This window comes from Diabrotica virgifera, chromosome 1, assembly GCF_917563875.1.
Source record: "Diabrotica virgifera virgifera chromosome 1, PGI_DIABVI_V3a".
NCBI lineage: Eukaryota > Metazoa > Arthropoda > Insecta > Coleoptera > Chrysomelidae > Diabrotica > Diabrotica virgifera.
Genome location: NC_065443.1, coordinates 242,450,568 through 242,459,353, shown reverse-complemented (window position 1 = coordinate 242,459,353; position 8,786 = coordinate 242,450,568). Strand labels below are relative to the sequence as shown.

At 37.2% G+C, this 8,786-nt stretch overlaps 1 protein-coding gene across 1 annotated transcript; it reads right to left on the bottom strand.

The window, feature by feature from the left end:
- Positions 1-1,021: 1,021 nt before the first annotated feature.
- On the bottom strand, positions 1,022-7,282 carry LOC126893220 (uncharacterized). The gene is made up of 3 exons (XM_050663194.1): positions 6,874-7,282; positions 5,693-6,489; positions 1,022-1,093 (listed from the first exon to the last, which is right to left on the bottom strand). Exons 1-3 carry the CDS (start codon positions 7,280-7,282, stop codon positions 1,022-1,024), a joined length of 1,278 nt encoding a protein of 425 aa, XP_050519151.1.
- Between the last annotated feature and the right edge of the window lie 1,504 nt (positions 7,283-8,786).

Genomic DNA, 8,786 nt, shown 5'->3' with positions numbered 1-8,786 from the left:
TGAGCTCGCCTTACGAGGACACGATGAATCTGAAACATCAGATAACCCTGGAATTTTTCGTGGTTTAGTGAATTTTTCTGCTGAACTTGATAAAACACTTAGTGAACACCTTACAAATGCGACAATTTTCAAAGGTACCTCAAAAACAATACAAAATGATATTTTGGATTGCATGCTAGAAGTATACGCTGAGGAGATTTTAAACGAAATCAATGAAGCCCCATTTTTAGCAGTGATAGCTGATGAGACAACGGATGTTTCTATGAAATTTCAAATGGTCATTGTTTTTCGTTATGTAAAAAACGGTGCTCCAGTTGAAAGGTTTTGGACTTTTTTGCTTCCAGAAAAACATGATGCTGAAACCTTAGCTAACACAATTTTGAATGTTTTAGACCCAATATTAAAGAATAACAAAAATAAGCTCATTGCACAAAGTTATGACGGAGCAGCTGTTATGAGTGGGATACATGGCGGAGTGCAAACAATAATTAAGAGAAAATATGAAACTGCTCATTTTGTGCACTGTTACGCCCATCAATTGAATCTAATAATGTCAAGAGCATGTTCTATTAATTCCCAAGTACGCGTATTTTTTGGAGATTTACATGATATACCTGGATTTTTTAGTCATTCACCTCAAAGAATAGCTGTCTTAAATCAAATAGTTGGAAAAAATATTCCTCGTTCAATCCCTACACGCTGGAATTTCAATATTCGTACAGTAAATGTCGTTTACGAATATAGAGACTTTATTATTGAGTGTATGGAGCAACTAGAAGAAGAGTCAAATGCTATTACTTCCAAGGAAGCAAGAGGACTTAGACGTATTCTGGAAGATCAAAATTTTACTTTCTGGCTGACTGTTTTTCATTATATTATGCCACATGTTGACGTTTTGTACAATAATCTTCAAAAAAAGAACATGGACCCAACCGAAGCACAGAAAGCTATACATGTTTTTGAGCAAAGTATTAACAATGTCCGAAATAAAATAGACCCTATCATACATCAAGCTTCAAATTTAAATGCGGCGCCTAGTGTCCAAAAAAGGAAACGCCCAAATAACAGCCAACAGGATCACCGTATTGCCTGTCTAGAAGTTTGTGATGTTATTATAAACAATGCAAAAGAACGGTTTGCATATACAAATCATCTAGTTGCCGCAACACTTTTATCTTCAGAACATTTCGAAAAATATAATAATAAGTTTCCTGAAAATGAATTGGATTTAACTTGTACAGCTTATAACTTCTTTGATAAAAACCGTTTGCGAACAGAACTGTCAGTTTTGTATTCCAATATCGAGTGTAGAACATTAAAAGGTGCAGTGCCTTTACTAAAATTTATAATTTCTAATAATTTAGAGGACACATTAACAGAAACCAAAAAGTTGATACAAATTCTGGTGACTACGCCAATGACCACAGCAGAAGCTGAACGTAGTTTTTCAACTTTAAAACGGATCAAAACATTTTTAAGAAATTCAATGCGCGAAGACAGATTAACAGCCCTTTCCACACTCTCGATAGAAAAAAAGTTCATCGCTTCAATACCGAACTTTAACGATAAAGTAATCGAAAAGTTTGCGACAAAAAAGGACCGGCGTATTAATTTCCAATTTAGAAAAATGCAATAAATGTAAGTTAATCAGATTTTTATAGCATGTCGTTATTAGTTACTATTAATTAGTATTAAAGCTAATTTTATTGTTTGTGTTTTCGTATGTTATTCTATTTCTATTATTTTATATTGGCCGTGGTTCATGCAGCACACCCTATAGCAGATGTCACGAGCCGCCACTGCTATAGTGACAAAATTGTATGTAGTGTACTACCCTGAAGACGAATGAGTACTGGTCTTTCCCCTCAGTCGGGGTGATGATCGCACGCATCCACGATGCGCTCTGACTCAAATTAAAATTGGGGGTGAGTGGCGCGTACATGCCCCCCGCCTTGAAATACATTTCAAATATGTCAACACAAATTATGCAAGTACATATACAACATGAATGAAGGAAATACATATAAATAAGATAAAATACATAAATGAGATAAAAAAAATGGTTATGAGAATAACGCAAAGTGTTCAATATAAGTGAAAACTTAAATGTTCGGTAGTGAAAATAACGAAAGTCTTCAATATAAGTAAGCTTAAATGTTCGGTAGTGGTGAAATGTTCTTAACCGCGCGTTTGTATTCGCCGCGAGCTGTTTTCACTGACACTACGCGAGTCACACCATCTTGTCCTGGATGAATGGCAGTCACACGGCCTAATGGCCAACACAGAGGTGGAAACCGCATGTCCTTGATTAAAACTAATTGTCCCATTTGTATGTTAGGTGAAGGGTCAGAAAACCATTTCTGACGTTGCTGCAACTCTCCCATGTATTCTTTGGACCAGCGATGCCATAGGTGCTGGTGCATCATCTGAAGATGTTGATAACGAGACAATCGGTTTGTAGATACGTCCGTCAGGTCTGGTTCAGGCAATGCAGTGAATGGTCTGCCGATGATAAAATGAGCTGGTGTAATGGGATTTAAATCATTGGGATTGGAGCTAAGAGGTGAGAGTGGTCGGGAATTTAATACTGACTCTACTTGAATTAAAAGTGTTTGAAATTCCTCAAAAGTGAGTATGTTGTTTTTCATTGTTCGGCGTAAATGCACTTTCATTGATTTTACGCCCGCCTCCCAAATTCCCCCGAAATGTGGAGAATTTGCCGGAATGAATTTCCAAACTATTTGATCGTTAGCGCAGAATGAAGCTAGCTCAGCCTCATTATTGAGTAAAAAATTTGAAATTGCATCCAACTCACTCTTGGCTCCTGTGAAATTAGTGCCATTATCCGAAAATAATTGCAAGGGCCGGCCTCTTCTAGTTATAAAGCGCTTGAGGCAGGCAATGAATGCTTCGGAAGTAAGACTTGTGGCTATCTCCAGATGAATAGCCTTGGTTGTAAGGCATATAAAGAGGCAAACCCAAGCCTTAAACGTCTTGCACCCCCGACCCTTCCTATCCTTTAGGAGAAAGGGCCCAGCGTAATCCACGCCAGTTGAATGGAAGGGAAACGTTTGAGTAACCCGCTCCTTGGGTAGATCACCCATTATAGGGGTTTGAAAAGAGGGTTTTGCCCTGAAACATGTTATGCAACTATGCACTGTTTTGCGAGCAATGTTGCGGCCGGAAATGGGCCAAAACCTGTCCCTAACAGAAGAAAGTAAATGGTTGGGACCTGAATGAAGAAGCCTTTTATGTTCATCAATGAAAAGTAATTTTGTAAAATGCGAATCTTTGGGAAGTAGAATAGGATGGCGTTTTTCGAATGACCATGAGGCATGTTTGAGTCTACCTCCAACTCGCAAAATACCCATGTCGTTAAAAAACGGCGAAAGAAACTTAAGAGTACCCTTTTTTATTGGGCATGATTCTCTCAACAATTTTATTTCTGAACTGAAATATTCAGCTTGAATTATCTTTGAAAGAATGTTCAACGCATTTGACAGTTCTTCACTGCTCAATGGCCCGTGGCACTTATCGTTACTGGTTTGAGGTTATGAATAAAACGTAAACAAAATGCCATAGAGCGATGAAGTCTAGAGAAATTTGAAAATCGTTCAATATCTATTATTGCAGTACCTCTTATTGTAGTTTGTAGCACTTGAGGGGTTTTTATTTCAGGAAGTTCCGTTTCCTTGAAAACGGAAGCAATGGGCCAATTCACTGAGGGAAGAGAAAGCCAGTCTGGACCATGCCACCATAAAGAAGATGCAAATAATGAAGTTGGAGTGACACCTCGTGACAATAGATCTGCAGGGTTCGAAGATGAATTGACGTGGTACCAATTTTCACATGAAGTTTTGCTCTGAATTTCAGATATCCTGTTTGCAACAAATGTTTTTAGTGAAGAAGAGGATATGTTTATCCAGCCCAAGACTATTGTAGAATCCGTCCAATGAAATATGCCACTGAAAGATATGGTGAGCGCCCTCTGAATATGATGGGACAATTTGGCGGCTACAAGAGCACCGCACAATTCCAATCGAGGAATTGTAAGAGCCTTGATTGGACTCACCTTGGATTTGGTACAAAGTAGATGAACATGAACATTGCCTTGAATGTCAATTGTGCGAATGTATGCACAGGCACCATAAGCCTTCTCACTTGCATCGCAAAAAGTGTGGAGTTCAGTTACAACAGGGTTGTTACATCTTATATGTCTAGGAATCGTAAAGGAATTAATATGATTGAGCTCATCACGAAGATTTACCCACACTGTGTGGATATATTCTGGGACGGACTCATCCCAAGATAACCGTTCCGTCCATAGTTTTTGAAGAAGAATTTTTGCTATTATGACACAAGGACTTGGTAAACCTAATGGATCAAAGATCTGTGAGACACTGGATAAAATTAGGCGTTTTGTAACGGTTTTGGAAGAGTTGCCTAATAAAACCTCTGAATTGTAGGTTAGGACATCTGACGAAGATGACCAAAATATGCCCAATGTTTTTGTATTTTCCTTGGAACCTAAGTTCAATGTGTGTAATTGCACATTGGAATCTGAAATATGTTTAAGGGCTTGAGGTTCGTTAGATATCCACTTCCGTAATTCAAAACAACCTTGTTTGAGGATTGAAGATACATCTTTGCAAATATTGGACAGGTCTGTTAATGAATCAGAGCCTGTGAGTAGATCGTCTACATACAAGTCGTTTTGGATGACCTTGGAAGGGACTGGATATGAATTCATATTTTCTAAAGCCAATTGAAAAATTGATCTTATGGCTAGATATGACGCTGAAGATGTGCCATACGTAACCGTATTTAATTGAAATTCCAAAAGAGGATCTGAAGGTTTTTCTCTCCACAGAATTTGTTGAAGATTTCTTTGTGGAGGATGAATTGAAACTTGCCGATACATTTTGCATATATCAGCTGAAACGACATATGTATGTTGCCTGAAACGAAATAAGATGTGAAAGAGATCATTTTGAATGGTTGGTCCTACCATTTGTATATCATTTAAGGACCAGCCTGAAGATGAAGAACAAGAATCATCGAATACAACCCGTAATTTGGTTGTAAGTGAATCTGCCTTTAATACGCCATGATGTGGCAAAAAGAACTGTGTTGTATTATTCGACGGGTCTACCTTGGACATGTGCCCTAACTCTTTATACTCTCTCATGAATGAAGTGTATAACTCTCGAAGCTGTGCATTCCGCTGAAGTTTACGTTCTAGACCATGAAACCTTTTAAGTGCAATAGATCTTGAGTCACCTAGTCTAGAAATAGGTTCTTTCAAGGGTATTGAGACCACGAATCGACCTTCGTTGTCTCTGTAGTGTGTAGAAGTAAACATATCTTCACAAGATTTCTCTTCTGGAGACTGAATTAAGTCAGAACACTCCTCTATTTCCCAAAAGCGAGCAAGCTGACTTTGTATGTTTAAGTTTTGTGAATAACTTGGAGAAGAACTGGATCGGTCTGAAAGAAGGGGCTTTGAAAGTGGACCACTAACTATCCAACCAAACTTAGTTTTATGAAGAAACGGACCTGAAGGTTTAAGACGAATCTGTCCTATGCATAATGTTTCCCAAAACAACTCAGCACCTATGAGAAGATCAATTTGTTTGGGAATGTGAAAATCAGGATCTGCTAATTTATGACATGTAGGTATCGAAAGAGATACTGGATCAATAGGAGCTTCGGGTACAACATCGCATATTTCTGGAGCTACCAAACAGACTAAAGGAGCAGTAAATGGAGTGTTTTTAGACACAATTTGAATTTGACAAACAGCCTGAATTTTGGATTCCACCTTGAATGCCCCTGAAATCGTAATATTTGTAGGCTTTCTTGGTAGTGCAAGTTTATGGCATAAATGTGAACTAATGAAATTAGACTGGCTCCCTGGATCTAAAAGTGCTCTGCAATCATGACGATTTCCCTTTGAATCAACTACCTCTAACAAGACAGTGGATAGAAGTACCTGTTTTGAACTTAAATTAAATGTAAATAGAGACTGTTGCGTATTGGTGTTAGATGTAGAAGATTCGGAAACGTGCAACAGAGAATGATGCTTAACAGTACAATTTTTGCAATGACCAAAGTTACAATTGTCTACTTGATGCCCCCGATTTAGACAGTTAACGCACAAATTGGATTTTTTGACTAAATCGGTTCGTTCAGGCACAGACAACCTTAGAAACTTTGTACATGTATAAATTTTGTGATTTGGAGCATCGCATGATGCACAAGTACGATTTGAGATGTGATAACTTCTCTGAACATGAGAATTAGATCTATTACTAGACTCTGCTGGTGGTTTAGAAGTTTGTCCCTTTACGTTTTGGCTTGAATTTGCCTCTGTAGGTTTTTCCTCCATTCTTTTGAGCATTTTTGCCTTTTGTTTCAAAAATGTGAGAAAAGCTTCCAACTTAGGAGTATCATTCATGAAATCCTTTGATTCCCATTCTCTAATTGTCACTGGATCAAGTTTAGTGAATACCAAATATATAATTAAAGTATCCCATGATTCTGTATGCTGTCCTAATGACTTTAAAGACCTTAAGTGCATCCTCACATGATCTACCAAGTGGCTTAAACTCTTTGAAGATTCCTTTTTTACAGGATGAATATCGAATAAGGCCTTGGTATGTACATGCAACAATGCCCTCTTGTCAGTATATTGGTCACACAATAAATCCCAAGCTATCGGAAAATTGTCATGTGTGACCTGGATATTGGCGATAACTTCAAATGCTTCACCCTTCAAAGCTCTCTTTAGATAGTGAAATTTCTGTACATTACTAATGGAAAGGTTGCTATTTATCAAGCTATCAAAACTATCGCGAAATTGGAGCCATTCACCTGTCTCTCCTGAATATATTGGCAGATTTAGGGCCGGTAATCGTACTTCTGATGAGCTAGGGAATCTGCTATTTCCCGGATTGGAAACCGAAGCTGAACCTACATTATCTGTACTATTTTCCTTGGCAAGACCTTGCGCTTTTGAAATAATTGAATAAAAGTCGTTTTCAAATGCCTTGCGCTTGTCATACTCGCCTTGTAAGTCTTCTTCTTTCACCGAGCATTCAATGCCTACCTGAAGCTCCGAAAATTCCGCGAGTAGGCTTTCAATATCCGAAAGTCTGTTTTTTAAGACTCTATCGTCTATTGAATCGATTTGTGTCATGCATTTTTCTACGTATATCTGAAAATTTGCTAGTCGCGCTTCTAAGCTACCTCGCTTGACACGTAATGTTTTTAAATGTTCCATTTTATTTATTAACAAAACAAAAACAACAAAAATTATTTAAAAGTGCAAATAGAATTTAACTAAAATAAAACCGAATACTAAATATGACTGTACTATATAAATATGCGATATAATGATATTGTGTAATTATTTTTATAATATAATAAATATTATATTTAATAATATATGTAATATTATTATTTAATAATATATGTAATATTATTATTTAATAGATAAGTATAGCGTAAGATAAATAAAATGAAATATGTAATTGAATTAAAATTAAAACATGTTAAAATGTATTTAAATTGCTTTCATGAATAATTGAAAAATGGTATAGGAAAACGATAAATAAGGATTATATTATTAGCTCTGAATATTTGTATAATAGGTACCTGACCAGAGAATCTTTGTCTGTTCTCGCCTCGATGTGGTCGTTGCGATCGGCCAGTTGAAGAATCGAAGAATCCTACCATGCAGATGAATGATGAATCGTTTGATGGCTGCGTCTAGAGCGCTCGCTTTTTCGGCTTAGCTTGGCGTCACTTATCGAAACACAATGCTTTTAAAAGAACTAATCTTATTATTATTAATTGAACTGTAGATCTGGTTTATTACGAAGGAACAAAATTGTAGCTGACGCTTGAAGTGTTCTGTATTTACTGAATAATTATTGAAAAACACTATAAATGCTAATGTATTTATTGCTATAGTGACAAAATTGTATGTAGTGTACTACCCTGAAGACGAATGAGTACTGGTCTTTCCCCTCAGTCGGGGTGATGATCGCACGCATCCACGATGCGCTCTGACTCAAATTAAAATTGGGGGTGAGTGGCGCGTACAGAATCAATAACAAAAGTTAACCATTTTAAATACCTAGGATGTTGGATAAACGAGACACTAAATCCGGATGAAGAAATTAAAACTCGTATAGAAATTGCAAGAGGAGCATTTATGAAACTTAGATCTATTCTGAGCAACTCTCAGCTGAATTTACAACTAAAAATCAAGTTCCTAAAATGTTTATGTGTATCCTGTATTACTATATGGATGTGAAACCTGGATCATGAAGGTTAACATGATGAACAAATTAGAAGCCTTTGAGATGTGGTCGTATCGTAGAATGCTCAGAATATCTTGGGTTCACGCATTTCAAACAGAGAAGTCTTAAACAGAGTAGGTCAAGGCGAAGGTGACTTAATGAAGATGATAAAAAAGAGAAAACTTGAATATCTGGGGCATATAATGAGAGGTAGCATATACAGGATGCTGCAGTTAATACTCAATGGAAAGATCGACGGAAAAAGATGAATTGGTCGAAAGAAATATTCATGGCTCCGAAACCTTCGTCAATGGACTGGCTTATCAGCAGATCAATTGTTACATGCCGCACAAGATCGAGAACGATATCGGCAAATTGTTATGGAAGCTACCCACGCCTAAAAATTTGGGCACGGTACTTAAAGAAGAAGAGGTACGACCGCCCATACGTACGCAACAATCGCCAGAATCATGTAATATG